This window comes from Myodes glareolus, chromosome 9, assembly GCF_982192425.1.
Source record: "Myodes glareolus chromosome 9, mMyoGla1.1, whole genome shotgun sequence".
NCBI lineage: Eukaryota > Metazoa > Chordata > Mammalia > Rodentia > Cricetidae > Myodes > Myodes glareolus.
This window is the reverse complement of record NC_142034.1, coordinates 87315661-87335060: the sequence shown is the minus strand read 5'-3', so window position 1 is coordinate 87335060 and position 19400 is coordinate 87315661. Positions and strand designations below refer to the sequence as shown.

Here is a 19400-nt window from a genome sequence, read left to right as displayed (position 1 = left end):
GCACACACTCACGCGCGCGCGCGCACACACACACACACACACACACACACACACACACACACACACCACACACACACACACACACACACACACACACACCACAGGCGTGGGTCTGCAGTAGACAGCAACAGATCTCTGACTCACCCAGCAGTAACAGAAAAATGCAATGGTCACAGATTTTTGAGCAGAACAAGCTTCGGCCAAAACTGTCAGACTGAAGTCGACAGGGAGAATGCACCTCACCTCAAATACCAAGCTCAACTTTGGTGCAGCATCCAAATGTGACGAGTCTTTAACAAAGAGACAATAAAAATAGGAGTGTCCAAAGATACCTAAGTCTAGCGGACCCAAGGCTGCCTGTGTTGTGGTATGGATTGTTTTTGGATTGCTGATTTTTTTCTAGATAATTGAAAATCCTCTACAAACACACAGAAACAAATCAGTCAAATAAGACATCCAGGAGAAAACAGGCAGAAAAACAAAAACACCCCACCTACATTGAAGGTATAAGACAATAATTTCTAAAGCTTTGGGATCTACTTTTTCCCCTTGCCTTGCAATGCACTCACGTGTATGGGTGACGCCTCTTGTGTTTCATCATGTCAAGTGTGAACGTCAGGGGCAGCCCCCCATCTCTGATGATATGAAAATGGTGGGAAGAGGAAAAGCTTGGAAAAGCAAAGGGAACAAATTAAATGAAAGCAGCTGGGGGACGCAAAACGTCACTCATCTCCAGCTTGGTACTGAGGCCATAGTGACGGCCCTGTCTACTTAGCCAGTCTGATGAAATCAGCATTTCTGAGCATGTGTGTGGCACTCCTTCCATTTAATTGTATCCATGGTTAATTTTGCACCCTTTCACTGTGAAGTCTTCAGAACACAAGAAAACACCTTATACGCTGGCACATAAATGCATATTGTATAGTCTACCACTGTGGTTGTCAGTCAAATGTACTGGGCATCAGAGAGTTCAAGGTGAGGTAGTCATGGCTTATAGAAAGTAATTGACAACACAGGCAATTTGGGGAGGCAATTAACTCCAATAAATAACGTATATACCTTTTCGGAGAGATGAAACTCTCAAAGATCACACAAATCCATCATAATCAATGTCAAGAAACTGGAGATAAACCCAACGTGGATTGTGTCCAAATAGCAATAGCCTAGACAGAACACTGCATCTTTGAAACTATGTGCCTCGTCTTCAACACATGCTGAAGGTTTTTCTTATGAGGATATGAAATAAACATATTTATACCAAATCTGTCCTTAATGAGGCCGTGTCATCTGCAGTACACACAAGAATTTGCAATCATTACGTTAGCTTCTACTTTTCCTCCGCTCAATAGTTCTCGACTTCCCTCCCCGTGACTAGACTAATGCAAAGCCCACTGGCCTCCAGCCTTAAGACCAGGTGTTTCCCCCCTCTATTCTCAGCATCATCCCTTAAAGGTAAGTTAATACCACGGTAGCATTAGTAGCTCCATAAGGCTGCAATATAATTGGAAAAGAAAGGTCATCAAGACAGGTGTTTCAGAGAATCTTGGGAGGGACTCTGCCATGCAGATTCACAGTTCTTCTTGTTCCTCACTTTCCTAGCAAGTTGTAACTACTTTACAAACTGTCAGATATCTCTGCGATGGGTACCCAAAATTTGGCTGGTCATTCAAAGTCCACCACTGCAGTGGTATCCACCATCACTTGGGAGTCCCCGTTTCCCACATGATCTCTCTGATAGTGATGTCCCGGATTATCTTAGGCTTTCATCTTTCCTCCTGTTTCAAAATATCCCCTCAACTTACACCAGCCTCTTCTTGCCTCCTCTGCTGAGGGAAACAGGGAAGCTCTGCTTGGTACATCCACGAGGACTCTCCAAGTACACACCATAGCTTCCATTATTATAAAGTTATCAGTGAGGGCGGGCATTTCTAATGTTAGGTACCATTAGGCACCTGTTCTTCATGGTGCTTTGGATATACAAAATACTTTATAGATGGGGGAAAAGAGCAAAAGGGGCGAACAACTAATAGAAACAAAACCAGAAAAAAAAACAATCACCCAGCAAATGTAAGGCTTTACTTCTTAAAGAAAGGAGCAACACAAAACAACTACTCCAGGTCAAGCAAAATGTGTCCTTAAATCAGAGAAAAAGAAAGCTGGAATGTCCTTACCCCAGTGGACTCCTTGTGCTAATTGCAAAGTAGTTGTAGCTGATGCTCGTGTCTTCTAAATATAAACTCTTTCCTCTCAGAGAAAAAAAAATGAATGGGGCATGCTATATCAAAACATCCTATAGAGCATTTCACACTTTGGGAATGAAAACTGACAAAGAAGTATTTCAATGCACCAGGAAAACCCAACACTAGAGAGCTGAGCCTGCCCAAGGTAACAAAAATCAAAAGCTATCTCACATAGGTCAGAAGCTGTTCCTGTGTGGCAGTGGTTTTGTGATGCCCAACACTCCCCTTAGGTGAGAAAAAAAAGTGCACTTCTCTTCTCCATTGAAATTGGTTAATTGATCATATCTAAAAATAAATATTCCCATAGACAGAGGTCATTGGTTGCTTGAAATTGCATCAGTTCGTGTCTGGGTCCTAGAATCCTAGGCTCCTCTGGGATGTCTTTGTCATTTTATCAGAATGATTACCAGCAGAGCAGTTCCAGCGTGGGTCCCTCCAGCTTCTCACGCTTTTATTTGCTTTTGCATTTCTATTTCCCCTATCAAGCCTTGTGGCTTTTGCTTTGTCAGTCTGGCACTTAATATCCAATGTTAATTACATTTCCCATTCTGAGTAAAAATCCTATTGGGCTAATTTTTCAACATCATATAATGAAGGAACTTCAGTGACAAACCGTGTAGGTTTTTCGATTGTTTTTTTCACTGGTACATCTATTAAGATCTTAATATTCAGTGGGAAAACAGTCTCAGAGCAATGAAATTCTATTACTTTAGAGGTTGCATGCTTTTAATTTCTTAATATTTCATTACATGTTGGCAACTGGTGCATATTTTTATAATGCGTTTGATCATTACTCTTCTCGGGGTATTCTATTTCAGTTCTTCCTCTGACATCATATTTGCATGTTAAAGGGTTTTAGCATTCAGGGATGGAATGTTCTGAATAGCAATGTGCAGTTAACTTGATTTTTTTTTAAAACGGAAAACAGCAAACAGACATTCTATAGAGAGCCCAAGGAGGACAATGTCATTGTTTACAAATCTAAATCAAGTTTGAATAGCTTTCTATAGACCATCATAAAAGGTAATGATTCAATATCATTCATTAATTAGCAAATTAGTTTGGAGAGAAGACTCTGTTTCTTTGCCTTTTATAAGTCTACTGTTTTTCTTCTCTTTCCTGCAGGGGTGGTGGTAGTGGGGGGAATAATCCTTTCTTTGCTCTGCAGCAACATCTACTGGAAAACTTAGAAACATGCTATTTATATGAATCAGATAGTTTGAGTAGGGATACCACTGATTGCCATCCATCTACCTAAAGAGTGCCCACTGAACTGCCGTCTGATTTCAGGGCACCGCTCTGAACAGACTTTAGCTCCATTTCTTACTGTAGAAGAGGCAGAGGTTCAGGTGGGGTAAGCGGGCAAGGAACAATTTAAAATTTATTACTGCCTCACCTTGAAGAAGTCATTTTCATACACAAAAGAGGAAAGTACACATGATAAAAATGACACAGTGCCCAGAGGTGTCTTCTTGATCCTTACCACTTGTTTAAGACAGCATCCTAATAGTCAGAGGGGGGAAAAATCAATATTTAGGTGTACCAAGAGTTAGGAAAGAGTTTATGCAAGAAAGCAGTGCAGAAAAGGTGAATTCGAAGGAAGCAGCTTTGAGATTCTGTAGAGTTTCTTAAGTTAAAAAGGAAATATAAAAAGCCTACATATGAGGCCATTCTTTAAATTTGCCAGTGCCCACCAAGTCTACATGGAATCCTCCAGCAGTCTCCCCCTTCATGACTCACGTCTTTCTCTGCAATTCAGTCTACAGAAAAACATTCAGCTTGCCTGCACCTGTACCAGGACCTGCCCAGGAAACTCTGGATGTTGTCATCTGACCAGAACCACCCTCGACTTGCTTCCCATTACCTAGTATTGAGCAGGTCTTTCTATTCTCTCAAGGCTGGATCTGTGAGCTGTGCGCACAAGATACCGTTAGGTGGGTCTGGCCACACAAGGCATCCCAGAGCGAGGTGTCAAAGAGCCAGTCCAGTTTGGAAACTAAGCCAGAAAACATCCTATCACAATACAAATGCAAGAAATCCCCTCTTCCAGGGCTTGCTCAACTCCACAACGCCATAGGAGAGCAGTTCTTTCTAGGGCCAAGCCTGGCGACACAGTCGTCACCTTCCCATATCCCACTGCCGAGAAGCATTCCCTTAACCGAACAGTATACTTTTAAGGTATTTCCCCTACGCCCACCAAGGTGATTTTAAAACAAAGTTAAATATGTCAGATAATGCTTCTGGCAAAATTCTGAACAGAATTCAGATTCTGGTCCCATTAAATTTCCAAAGTTGGCCTATTGGTGTCTTTATTTTTTTTATTTTCAAATATCAATTCATTCATGCCAGCCATAATTTTTTAACAGCAGAGGCAATTGACATAAAAATCCACATAGAGTGAGATTAACAACAAATAACCCAAACTTTAAAACAACATCTACAGCCACAAAAACCCTTTGCTGAGAGATTCAAGTATAGTGCATAGTCTCTGTTTGTTCAACATGAAAATAGATACGAACATTTCAAAGCTTCATCCCAAAGCATTTTAAAGGAGAAATGCCATCAAATATAATCCAGAGTTGCCATTCATCACACACAAAAGGAATGCCCATCTAAAAGCTACCTCTGGTAGAGGACTACAGGTATCCTAGATTTCAGGTCCTAAATCAAAGTTCCGACTCGAGTCTCATAATTAGCCCCCTCTGTCATTATGGGGCTTAAAATCCAGAAAGCTTTCACCAACAGCACCTCCAGAGTTAACTCCCCTCCAAACTGTCATAACTCAGTTCTCCTAATTATTTACTGGATGCATTTGTAAAGCATGCCCTCACCTGATGTTTTAACTTCATATTTCATTTGGGACATCACTTAGTCTCCATTTAGGAACCGTCAACCTGCCGCAGGTTCAGGAGATTCAAGACGCGCCTCACCCACAAGAGCCAAGCCAAACACACCCAAGCAGCCAGACTTAAATAAACTCTGCCCTTTGCCGATTCCTCCGGTGAGAAATTATTATAACGCATCAGAAGTTCAGTGAAAAGAAAAATGTCATATGTCATATGTCTCCCAGGGCTTAAGCCCCGGAGTTCAAAAGCAGTATCAATTGAATGATTTTTCCTCCTTCCCTTAGCTGTTTAGAATTTAACGTAATGCAAAGTGCCATTCTCATCAGAATCATCTTTCTCATCCCTCCCCTTAAATAAAAGGGAGGAAAAAAATCATTCCGTATAAATGCATTTACTATACAAATCTATTTTCAATTGAATTTGCTGCATGCTCTAATTCATCAAAATTAATACAGGTACTTTCTATGTTAAACAAAAGGAAGCCGACTGAAAAATCGGCTTCTGCGGCAGATGCCTTTCTCAATTACAAAACGGGTGGAAACAGAAATTTAACTAAGCCACTCGGTCAAACCCTCCGATCGGCGCTCTTACCTGCCTCAGCTGAAGGCTTCCTTCCCTTGTTAGCAGGGTGCAGCATCGCTAGCTCGCTCCAATCCTCACCACGGGCTCAAATTACACCGCTAAGTCCACCCCCTCGCCTTTCCCGTCTCTGCCTTTCTTTTCTTTCTATTTATTTTTCTTTTTTCTTTTCCTTTCCTTTCTTTATTATTATTATTATTTTATTTTTTTGCCAGCAAGAAAAAAAATACTTATTGAGAGTGATTAGTTTTTGTTGTCCCTTTTAAGTCCCTCCTGCAGGAAGGAACAGGGGAGCAATGTGACGCCACCTTTTAATCTTTTGTAAGAGTGAAAAGGCAGAAAAGGAACGCTCGATCAAGCTGAGCTGCACACATGACTAAAACTCGCAGGAGACGCTGCTGCTTGCTGCCTGGCGAAAGCACCGCTAGGCTTGAGTGTGAGAGCAGAGAAGAGAGGAGTCGATGGAATGTGACAACGTATGTGCATCAAAGGCAGGGGGAGAGAAGAACAATGAGCAAGGGAAGACAGCGAGGAGAGGGAGAGATGGAGGGAGAGGGAGGGAGAGAGCGGAGAGGGAGAGACAGGAGAGAGAGAGAGAGAGAGAGAGAGAGAGAGAGAGAGAGAGAGAGGGAGAGAGGGAGAGGGAGGGAGGAAGGGAGGGAGAGAACACGCACACACACACACGGAGAAAAGATAGAGCGGGGTTTCAGGCAGGGGACTCTCAGAATAAAGCCACAGTGCGGTGTCTGGCAGCTTCTGTTTTTATCTCAGCGAGCATGATCCGCGGCCTCTCTCATTTAGAAACACATCCGTGTATCTTCCAGGTTTGAAAACTGAGATAATCGCAGTGTGTCTCTGGTTTTTGTCTGATTGGCATTTAACTGTACGGTGTACCTGTGATTTTTTTTTTAAAGGGTGCATTTGTGTGCAATTTATTTCGCATATTTATTTATGTAGGCAAAAATGAAAGCTGCTAATTTCTACGGCAATTTGCAATGTAGTTTTACTGGCAGATGGAAGTCTACTTACCATAACTGCTGACAAACTGCCACGGGTAAACAAAAGAAGAAACAAATGCTTCGTCTTGATAATTGTCTTTAAAAAAAAAAGAAAGAAAGAAAGAAAAGCCCACCCCAAAATATTAGCTCTTGCAAAACCAGTGTTTCTTGGCTCAAGTTTAAAAGGTGATTTTTCTCCCTTAGTTTTAGAAATAAAGGCACAATAAAGGGAAGACATGATGTTTGAAGGAAAGGTGTTGGGGAAGAGGCCATTAGGAATGTGAACACCTCAATTCTCCCTGGTTTCCCTCCAAATGGGCTGACTGGTGGCTTTCTGGAGTCCTGGGGCAGAGTTTTTTTGAGTCACTGTACCACCGACTCACACGGATTTTCCTGTTTTCCTGTACTATTTTAAAGGAGGTTCCATTTTTTAAACAAAGTGCCAAAGAAATGATTTGCCCATTCAAATCGCTTCCAATGCTGCCTCCCAAGCTTTGTTCCTTTTCCACTGCTCTCCTGCCACATGGGGGCCAGGATTACACAGTTAAATTCCCCCAGTGACCTCTTTTATAAGGATGTAAATTGCTGATTCCAAGGTCAAGTATTTGGTAGAAGTTTGTTATTGGCGAAATGACCGCCTGCTTTTCCATGGTAACCTGAGCTAACGCAGTAGTGAGCTAGCACGACAAGGAGAAGCCCGCCCAACCTTGTGACGGACCATCTCCTCAAAAATCATGTTTTTAAAAATATCAGTATGTAAATTCCATGCACCCGACTTAGAACACGTACTAATTCGCACAGACTAAACGACAATCACAAGATATCCCAAATACGCCGTCTTTGTATTTCTACCACTTTATAGTCTGAGAATCTGTCCGTGGACCCTCAGCACCTTGTAGTTTGGAATTCCTGTGTGAGCCGGATACAGAATGAGAATTGGTCCAAGAAGGATAAAACCCTCTTGCCTGCCCGAGCCACAGTGTTGTATCCAAAGTGGGCTTGCTTAATCTTGTTAAAGCCAGAGCATAATTCTTTTCATGCTTTGCCAATGGGAGGATATGTGTTTTGCTTGGACCCAAATAAAGAAGTACCCCCATCTCGGATGTGCTCAGACGAAACCCTTCTGATCATTAAGGCAGTACAGAGAATGGAGAACACACAGGGGCTGTACAGAAGGCAGCTGGCCAGAGCACCGAGTGCTCAGCTGTAGACTGGAAGGGAAGCTCCAAGGCCCCGCTTTCTAAAAGGGATGAATTTCAGGCTCTCCACAGATATTTTGCAGAGCGTACTGGAAGCAGCAGCCCCAAAGTGACATTATTGATATAGGATCTATAGCTAAAATTAACTTTATCCAAGGGAATAAGTGGACTGAAGAATTTTCTGACAATGGAATTTAAGATTCGGCTACAAGGATGCATCTGTTTCAGTATCACAGAGGCGGGGACGGGGAGACTGGGGCTTATTGAACAGGACAAGCAAAGCAGGGTCAATGAAAGGTAGGGAATCAAGTCAAGGCAAGACAAAAAGATTTTTTTAAAGCTATATATGGTTAACAGTGTTGTTCCTCATTTTGATCGCTTACACAGTGAGGAGTTAGGTTCGTATCGTTTATAGCTTGCTAGATCGAAATTCGTTACTAGCTCTCTTGAATGAGGGGGCTCTCTAAGGTAGCTTCTGTCCTGTTAATATTTGTAATCAGAAAGTACGTTCTGTGGCTGACTTCTCTGCAGGACAGCTTCTTACTTACCTGCCTAGACTGTGGTGTATGCTCTGGTGTTTCCATTCCCAGTTTGGGGGCCTAGCCTGCCGGCTTGGGATTGGATTCCAGCCCCAGCCACCTGTTTGCTGTGTGACCTTGACCAAATCATTTTCTTCCCTGTGGATATTCCCTTGTCTTCAAATGGCTATGAGCGAGTCAGCATCTCATGGTCTGTTGCTAGGAATAAACAATGCCGTGTGTGGTGTGCTCTTAGCACACAGCACATGCTTTAACATGGCAACGCCCACGCTGTTAGGTATTCCCTTGACTCCTTTAAGAATTTTAAACCGGGAAACATAATATTTAATCGCCTCAAAATGGATGACACAGGAAGACGTCTCTCCACTCTGACCTTCCTTCCATGATCTAGTTATTGACACTGCCCTCTGGGTCTTTCCACTTGAATAATGTGCTTAAAATCCAACAAGTTCTACAAGCAGACCAGTGCATCTGCCCTGAGAGCAAGCCTTCTCCCTAAACATCCCCACCAGGGAGAAAGCAAAGATCGTGGAGATAGTCCGGGTTCATATCTTCCCTTTGTCTGCAGTCGTTCCCTTACCGACACCGCCAAACACCACTCCCACAGTTTCAAAAGATCTCGTGGCTTCATTTCTGCACCCCAGACCCATCCTGCTTTCTGCATTGCTCCGGTCACCCTTGGTGCAGCCCTTCCCAGTCTGCACTGAGACATAGGCAGGGTGCAGAGATGCCGTATCCATCCCGAGGAGTGAGCCTGCACCCTGCCACCTCCTATATCAGATTGTCACACCACCTCTTTTTTTTTTTTTTTTCAAGAAGGCACTTCAGATCTCAGTGAAGGAGAGTGACATTATTCCAGGTGTGACCTTGAATCAGCTCTAACATATAAAACAGCTAATCTGTGGCAAACCAACACTTTCCTATTAACGCCCTGTTAGTTGAGACACCTCTCCCTCTGTCATGACACAGCTTATTGAAAACAACCATTTGAAGAGGTTTTCTTTCTTCTCCAATTCATCCCTCGCAAGCCAGAATAACCTTCTTAAAATGCCACTTTGAATGACATCTGTTCCCAATAGTTATTGATTGGCCAATTGAAAGTCTGTTTTATTTCATTATCTTACGTATCGGCTTAAAAAATCATCAAAGGTTCACAATTCCCCGGAGAATAAAGTGCAGATTTCTTTGCTGCACACTGAGTCACCTCTCTGGTTTGACACCGACTCTCCCTGTAAATGTTCCTCTGTCGCTGCCACATAAGATCTCGCTGTCCCCCAACCCAGTACACCCACAAGTCCTCCACAGTTTCACATAGAGCCCCAGCTCTCCATTGACACCCCCACTCCCATTTCCACCGAAGTAGGAAGTACATTCAACTGCAGTCTCTTGATCTAAGACCAGAACAAGTTACAAGTCCTCCAAATAGATGCCCTTGACCTCCCTAGTTTACAACACTGAAGTTTCTTTAATCACAGTAGCTATCCGAGGGCCCCAGGAGAGGTGGCGTACATCATAATTAGGAGCTTGGCTTTGGACTTTGCCCTAGGTCCAAATCCTGACCCTGGAATTTGCTTCTTAATTGTGGAACATTGGTTAAATACTTTCTTCTCTAAACCTTGTTCTCCTGTCTATAAAATATGGTGAAGAATTTTATCTAATAAATACAGGAGAATGAGCACACCTCACACCTCAGATCTAGAATCTACACTATAATGGACAGTTAGCAATCATAAAAGTGTCCTCATTGTCCCCAACTTCTAACCCCCACCATGACCCACTCAATGGCTGTTATTAGAATCATTTTACAGAAGTAGAAACTGAGGACTAGCAAATTAAATTTTCAAATATCACATGAACAACTCATGACAAACCAAACCCTTGTCTCTTCCCCTTCTGGATTTTTACAGACCCGTGCCAATAACACAAACCTTACCCCATAAGCTTATCATGATTTGACCTTTCGGGTTGTGGACCCATGTTTCCAATTATATTTGATATGAAAGGAAAACAATATTCATGTTTGAGACATCTCTGCATCTTTAGTGTCTTCCATAAATCTTTAAACGAAGCAGCTTGCTTACTCGGTAAATGTTTGTGGACTGTTTGATCATCTGTGCTCGTGGGGATTAAAGTTTTCAACCGCATTTAAATTCCGGGACACTATTTTGTAAGGAAATGGCTTCATCATGAACCATCATTCATGAACACCATCATAATTATACAAAATAATATAAAAGACAAACATTTCATATGAATGAGCCAACAGAAATGAGTGTGAGCCTCTTCAGAGAATCTGTAGGAAAGTGATGTTTGTGGACCTGGCTTCTCACACGCAGTATTTATACTCTGCTGAAAATGTCCCCCTCAGGCCACCAATTCCATGCACAGGAAGGGGAAGGTTAATAGCTAGAAAGCATCCTTTTAAGGTTACACAGAAAGTCATGAGTAACCGCTCAAACACTCGCAGCATCTGGCCACCTTTTATTCTTCTTGTTAAATACAAGCAATAATTACCTTCTCATTTATCTTCTCTCTAGATAAGTCTACATAATATTAAAACAACCCAGATCGACGTAAAAAATTCAGTTGACCAATATGCTTTTCCATGTACATAGCAGGGAACTCTGTTGAATTTTAAAACAAGTTGAATAAACGAGAAGAGATAGGCTTGAGTGTGCACTCTCATGTACACACACATACACACACACACACACACAGATACATACATAAACCTTCTTTCTAATGTATCTGTGCATAAACAAGAAAAGAAATACTCTACGCTCCCACATGTGACAGTCAGTGGTGTAGAGCATTTACCATCCTGTTCTGTCTTGGCAACATTTGAACATGCTTTAGGATGTGGGGTCTCTTTAACGGTCATTTGCTTCTGGGTCCATAGGAGGCACACAGAGAGTGCCAGGTACCCAGAGGTTTGATAGATGAATAAGCCAAAGGTAAATGCACTTCTCCCCCCAATTTTGCCTTTCTGCATACTCTCCTTTCACACAGAATTTGTTTTGCGAGATACATGCTACGTTTTTATTCAATATAAAATTCTCTCGGCCCCCAAGAATCCTTTTTAGATTATGTTAGCTCATGGTAAATACTCTTTTCTCAAATTTCAAAGCATTCATTGACTGGAATATTTTTATTATATATGATTTTACAATTAATCTTACCTTGCCATTGACCATGCCAAGGTGTTGGTGAGCCATTTTTCTTCTAATATTTCTAGATCACTTTTACCAGATTCATATCTGATTTCCCACACATTGATTTCAAGTTTCCTGAAGGCCGCAAGCATTGTGTTTATTTTCTGTGTATTATATATTGCTATCCCTTTGAGTATTACTGGGTACTTCGGATGTGGTTGTAGAAAAACATGTTGATTTGGTTTTTACACTGAACATTCTGAAGGATGGTATGCAATTCCATCTTTCAGAAATTATGGGAAGAAACTTATCATACAGTCCCTGGACTTTAAGATTTTGCTAGAAATCAGTTGGAATAGGAACAAGACTACACAGAATTTCTTCTAGCTGTCTCAGACTAAGGGTGGCCTAATCCATTTATTAATATATTTATTTCATTATATTATGTTACCTGTTATCCACCCCCCGCCCCGTGTGTGTGTGTGTGTGTGTGTGTGTGTGTGTGTGTGTGTGTGTGTGTAGGTCAGAGGACAACTTACAGCTTTCAGGAATAGACTCTCTTCCCCTCTGTGGGATTAATGAATCAAACGCAAATCTTCAGGTTCCAAAACAATTTCCTTCCTGGTCAAGCAAACTCATTGGCTCCAGTGTGTATATTTTTGAGTACATGTTTTGAGTCAACCACTATTTACGAAAATGTCATAACTTCCTCATTTCATCAGATTAAGACTCTTGTGGAGGAAGGCTTAGCAACCTGGTCTCTGGAAGAGAATGACTCCCCGTCATCATGTATACATTCGTTGGGAGTTAGTTCGCACTGACCCACCCACAACTAGGCTTTAGAGAAATTTTTTTTTTTTTGGATTCCAATGGTCTCTTCTGTGTGTCATTTCTGACCCATTTATGTACTCATCTCTTAAGAGAGGTTTGTTTTCCCTTAGGGTGACCATGACAGGAAGAGAACATGGCCAAGCACATCTTGTCCCGATCAGCCTTTCTCCTCCGACAAAGAGCTTTCTCGGGGAGAATTTTCACCCACATAGTGCTTCCGTCTGCACTCACTACAGACTCAGGCTAGTGGAACTGTCTATAAATGACTGCTTTTCAAAATGAAAATAACAGACATTCTCTAAAACAAAACAAGGAAAAAAACATAACCTTTAAAGTTTCAAAAATGTCCTTAATGTATCTTTATTTGTAAAGATAAGATAATTCATGTCCATTTTCATATCCATTTGCAAAATAGGAATGAGTACCTAACATAATTAAAGGTTTGTGTTATAAATAGCTTTCTTAAATTAGCTTATTGAATATTGTAATTATGTCATATCTTACTTAGCCAATTAAAAGCAATTATTTTGCTTATAAAATTGTGAACATTAATTACCATATTCTGGCATCTTGGCTTTTGTCTGTGGATCAGAAGTCTGTCTTTCCTATTTTCCATTTCTGTCTTGCATGGTGATTTGAACAAGCCCCTGAATGAAAACCAAAGTAGTGGCCTCCTAATCATAAAGCAGAAATGGAAAAGCCAATCAGGAGAAAAGCTCAAGTCTCTGCTTCCCATGGAGGACCAAATAGAGCTGGCCTCAATGAAACGCTAAGCAAGAATTTATGTTCCTCTCCATTGAGTTGAACACAGGCGTTGGTGGACTGTTTGGTTCTTGTTACTGATGTTTTTCAATATGGAACATTTGAAAGCAACCAACCAGAAGTTGCACAATGATCAGAGCCTTGAACGTATTCATCAGAAAAATGCATTCACTGCTCCGGGTTTTCTTTATACTGTAACCAGTGTGCTGCACTGTTTGCCAGCTTCTTCAATACTCTCACCCATGACAATCACAAAAGCAATTCACAACCTGACTTATCAGATAGTTCTGTTTTACAATAATCTGGTTGCTATTTGTAAAATCCAGGATAAAACAGTGCAATTTCTGCTGCTGAATATCTGAGGAGCTCTGGAAGCTGTGCAGGCGAGATAGGCACTAAAATCTGTAATGCGATGGAATTACAACAGGCAGACATTCTGGAGGGTATACACTCTAGTGCATCTCCGCGTACACGGCATTTCGTGGTGCTACTCTGGAGATTTGCAAATAAACTCTGTATTGAGACTGCCCCTTCCTTCGGTTTCTTCTGCCCCGAATTTAACTCTTGCACTATGTATTTTTTAAAATGGAAAATTCTTTGAAAAAAGAAAGATCCATCAAAAACAATAATCACCATATTACTTTTTCCAGAAGAAAATGAGTGCAAAGTTGTCAATTAAATAATTTATCTCATGAAACTGCTCTTATGTGCCTCTCTCTAAATATACAATAAAAGCAATAACGTCTTTTTGATGAGAATTTAACATACACACATACACACACACACACACACATACACACATACACACATACACACCATGCGAAGTAGTGATTTTAATGGCTGACAAATCCCCTCTTAAATGGGACTTACACTGTAATAAACAAACCAGTTTTCTAGTGATGAAGCTGTGGAGATGTCATAGACTAGTGCCATGGATACCCATTAGAGTGCAGAGGCCCTGGTTCAGTCTTTTGGGGTGTTTTACGAGCAACACATCACTGCATGAAAGAAGTGGGAATAACATGTACCACTGAGAGGCAGTATAGTGCAATAAAAAGTGATCGCATTTCAATTCCCGACCAGCCACCATCTGAATATACGGCACTGCCCAAGTTTCTTAAACATTCTCTGTCTCAACCTCTCGGCCCAATACATGGGACTGTTATCTTCCTGTTTGTGATGCGCTTAATGAAAGGCATTAGCATGCTCACAAAAGCAGCACTCTTAAGCCTTTCTTTGTTCTTCAAAAAAAAAAAAAATCTAAAATTGTATTCCAGTTGCCAAATGGTCTGAGGACGACACCCATCAATTAACAGAGTGATGTCATAAGGCAGCCAGTCGTCCTGGGCTGGCTGGAGAAAGCACCTCTGCTGCTCTGAGTGCAATAACGTGTCCTCTGCGGACACTCCGTCAATATTAGCTGATGATGGGATTGACAGGGTGCCATGTACAGTCACAGCACTAAGTGAATTACCAGGCTTACAATTGTTCAGAGAGCGCATTGAATAATCACTGGCAATAAGGGAAACCTAGCCCTGACCTCATTTACTTTACTATGACATCATCTCATGCATAGTAAGAGGACTACCCATCTCTGAAAGCTTAATAACCCCGTCCTCCCTCAAGAGAATAAAAATAAAGTCAGACTGCAGGGGAGGAAAAAAAATCAGAATTTGCATACTTCTTAACACTTCCTTTGTCACCACTCAGGTGCAGCCCACCCTCTTTCTTTTCTGGATTATTCTAAAGCCTTCAATCTGTCTTCCATTGTCAACTTTTGGTTGCCCGTGGTGGGTTTGCTATGACTCAAATGCATCCTACCCGTTCATATCAAGGCACTTGTATGGTTCTCTTCTACAACGGCTATGTGACTCGTCTGGAAAAGTTCTTTGGCAATTGAGAAGCAAGGGCATGGCAAACTCCTGAACACTTGGGCTTGCCCTGTTGAAATGGGAAATTCAAAGGCCATGAAAGAAAAAAAAAACCAAAAAACAAAAAACGCCTTGACTTTGCCTCCTAGAAGATGAAAACCAAAATGACAAGAGGGTCAGCATCTTCATGGAATTCACCTCACCTCATCCACCAGCTGGATAGGACTGTGTAAGTAAAGGCAAAACCGGTAAAAGACATGATGTCCATGGAGAAGAGCAACATGTGAGAATCAGAATCATAAATCAGCCATACACTGATAAACTCCCCCTAGTGATTAGTTGCAATTTAGCAGCATCTTTTTCTAATGAGAACCTGATACCTCTGCTGCAGATAGCCGAGAATTCCTCATGCCCTAAGTCTTTTGAATGTTTCAAAGACACGTATGTTCATGTGTCAACAGGTCTATCGCCTCCTCATCTGTTCTTTCCCCTCTTCCAAGCAGCTGCACAAGGTCCCAGGACTTCCCCTTCCTGAATGAGGACCACACTGGCAAGCTATTAACATATTCCCCTCAATGTCATCTTTACAGCGAGGCTATCCCTGTCAGCCAATTAAAAACTGCATGACGTCTCCCTCCCACGTCACGGCTCTTCTGTATATTCCCCCCAAACACTTCATATTTCTAAATCATTACATGGTTAGCTAATTTTAGTCCAAGACTGTTTTTATCAAAACGCAAACTCCAAGATGGCTCCCTGTTGGATGTTCACGCCTAGAACCTTGGCTACTATGCAGGAACGATTTGCCAGGTATTTGATGAATGACAGAGTGAGTTCTTTTAGGTTAAGATGCCCAGAGCTACCTACTGGGGACTCTTCGTTCAGTGACAGGCTAGAGAGTGCATAGATGTTGTAAGGGCAGCAGGCTGGTGTGGTTTTCAGAGACACTGCTTGACAGAGCTCAGAAGCAACCTTGAGGGCAAGGATGAAGGCGGTCAAGACGTTTCTTTGCGATGCAGTTATCAGCAGGTTGTAAGAAGAACCCTATGGGACCTGGCATCAGAACAATCTTGTAGGAGAGGCTATGGAGCAACCAAGGGACACAAAGATAAAGGTGCTTCCAAGGGGTAAGCTGGATCTCTTTTAGAAGACAAAGTGGGTGATATTTTTACACTCCCCCCAACTCAGGAAATGCCCCCAAATATAATAGAAATATATCCGAGACTTTGCCTTTTCTTGTGGTTATCAGGGCTGAGAATATACAACAAGCCAGCACTCACAACCCAATGGCAAGGCCACTGTTTTCTGGTATTTACGCTCAACATACATAAACATTAGATGGTTCGTCACCATTTTCTTTAAAAGTGGGCTCCGGGTTGATTTGACTGACCACAACTCTGGGAAAACACCAGCAACAGGCTTGTACTTGATTACCTTTACTTTGTATGCTCATCATAGAAGAAATGCATTAAGCAAACAGAAAGTTCAACCTAGCTGGGCCATCTACAGTATTCAGCATAGGTGTGTACTCAATAATCTCCCTTAGCACAGAGCAGAAGAGACCCCGGCTGACTTAACCTTACCCCACAGCCTCAATCTCGGCGCAAATCTCTTTAGAAATGTTCTGTCTTCTTTCTTACCCGTGCTTCACTCTTTCCTTTTCTGACGCTCAGCAATTATTTATTATCCAGGGCCATATTTGTATTGCTTATAGCAACCATGTAAACTATTGTTAAGAGGGGAGAAATGCCTCTTAGGCCAACTGGATTCTTCTCTGTGTGGAAGAAAGGATGCTAGTTTCTTAGAGCTCTTAATAAACCGCTCTCTATGTTCAATTTTCCTAAAAATGAAAATTGCCAAGAAGTAAAGGATGGGGGAGATGTATGGTTGGATGCTGCTGCAGCCTGGCACACTGGCTGATAGATGGTGCCTTTTGAATTATGGAGCACTTGCTACCATGGCTCACTGTTTCAGAGAGTGGGCAAGAGGCAGCCCTGTCCAACAGCACATCTCTGCCCCTTCCCTGGCACTTCAGTGGCTTCAGTTACTAATCGTGGCCTTTTGTAAAACCCATACACTACGAGGCACAGCTCCGATTTCAGCCTAGCCCAACAACGATATTGAAATATGGTGCTGGGCCTCAGGTTTGGATGATGGTTCGAATGCATATATTTTAGCATTTGATCCCACTTAACATACAATATTTACCTCAGGATTTGTGGTGGGGGAAATGTCATTTAAAAAAAAAACTTTTAGCTTAATTACCAAAGATGTAAATGTGGTCTCACTTGCGGAATAAAGCTTCTCTTACCAATGAGGTGTAAATTGGTGTCTGCCTAATCTGTTCACAGTAGGAATAGAACCTAACACTCGCCTCCTCGCCCTTGATTTTGCAATAGTACCTGGGAAATTAATGTGTCCTTGGAAGTTCCTGCAGCATTTCTGATTTGCTAAGAGAAAGAGAAAGCAAGGCTGTTGGTGCTGTATCCCTCTACCAGCGTCAAGGACATTTGTTTTGCATTTCCAGCATCCGTGTTGATCTGTGGACCAAGGCTCCATTGTTTGACCTCAGTCCCCGGCACTGGAGCTTCACCCTGCTTCAGATTGTGCCCGGTCCCATCTTTTGTGGTCTCCTGCCTCTCCTCGGATAGAGTGAAATGAATAGGGAAACCAGTGTGTTATTTGTACAATGACCTTGGGCTCCTGGGGGAATTGAAGGCGCTATTCTTTCACTTATGATGTTTTACATTTCAAAGAGCCTAGCTCGCTTTGATATTAAAGAATGAAATGTGCAATGTAATTGTTATTGTTTTATGACCTTTAATAGGTTAATCAGGCTGCATCAGGCTTTCCACTGTGTGACTCGTTCCACAAGAAATGATTTGCCTCTCAGTAGATGAATTCTGACAAAGGGGCTCAACATTAATATTTGAGGGAATGACTATACACTGGTGTCTAAATCCTAAAAAGAAAACACTTTACTAACCTTAATTCTTTCATGGATAGTAGAAAGTCTGTTAGCTTTTAGTGCTATTGACATTTGAGGCAAGATCATACTTCGCTGTTGTGCGTGGGGGTGAATCATACATCCTGGGACATTTAACATTATGAATATCTATCCATTAGATGCCAGGAGTGGTCCCTTCCCCACCCCACTCCATTCTGCTGAATGACACTGTACCTTGTCTATGCGATGCCATGTCTCAGGAATCAAAATCTACCCCAGCTGAGAAACATGAGCCTAATAATAGATGGAGTGGGAGTAGGTGGGGCTGGAGCGTACTCTTTTAGAGCATACTATGCCTAGAATCTACTAGCTTAAATAATAATTAATATATTAGTAGCCGATACTTATCAAGAACCCGCCACAAACCAATTAGCACTCTGTTGACGACTTTCGATGTTAGATCTCATTTGATCCTTTTAACAAACCCATGCGATAGTAATTATGTCTTGCAACTTACATGTAAAGAAACTGAGGTGGACGGGACATACATAATTTACTCAAGATCATCGAGCTGGAAAAGCAGAGGTGCCGAAATGGGTACCTGCAGATCTCCGCTCTTCCCTTTGGGGCTTAGTCCCTGCCTGAGTATAAAAATCAAATATCCTGAAAGGTGATTGAGTACTCTTGTGTACAGGGAATGTGCACACATGACAAACAGATTCCCACAAACAAAATCCGATGCCCTGAAATAGAGGACAATATATGCCCTCAAATAATGTTTGCAAAATCAAAAGTATGATACAGAAATAAATAGGTGGTACTGGAGAGGTCCAGTACAGAATGTTTTGGACCATCCCTTTTCAGCCTTAATGAGATCAGGAATCATCAGGGTCTTACTAGTATGCAGGTTCTGATCCCAGAGATGTGGGCTGCATGTATTCTGGGCTGTTGACTTTTTAACCAGTCCCTGGGCACGGATGCCGCTGGTCTGAAGACCTCGCTTGTTAATAGCCATCAACACACTGGGAAGTACGGCTTCATGCTTTTGAAAAGTGAGGTTCCGTGGTGTGTATCTGGGATGCCGAGAAATCACCAACACAGAGCAGAAGAGGGAGGAGGAGGAGGTGGGGAATGCCTTGGCTGTGAGAGTCACACTTGTCTCTCAGCCCTTCACTTGCAACAGCGATTCGGTTCCCACTTGTGTCCGCTGCCCACATACACAGCTAAACATCTGCTATTTTAAAGGACAAATATTAATTTGAAGCACAAAACACCTACCCACCAAACATAACTGGTTCCTGCAAACACATTTTCATGTCCAATTTTCTACTTTTGGAAGACAAGGCTTCTTTCTCTTCAATATATCACGCCACATAAAAAAAAAAATCTTTCCATTCTTTCCCATCCCTACCCTCCACACTCATTGTGACTTGCCA

General features: G+C 42.0%; 1 protein-coding gene across 4 annotated transcripts in view; it reads right to left on the bottom strand.

Moving 5' to 3' along the window:
* Tenm2 (teneurin transmembrane protein 2) overlaps positions 1-19400 on the bottom strand; it is a 1241175-nt gene that overhangs the window by 680508 nt on the left and 541267 nt on the right. The window contains exon 1 of one of the 4 annotated variants that reach the window (XM_087910710.1): positions 5678-6192. The exons of the other annotated variants lie outside the window; for them this stretch is intronic. Coding sequence (XP_087766836.1) covers positions 5678-5723 — 46 coding nt within the window. The 5' untranslated portion in view covers positions 5724-6192. Of the gene's footprint in view, positions 1-5677; positions 6193-19400 lie in introns of those variants that run through there. 4 annotated transcript variants of the gene reach the window in all.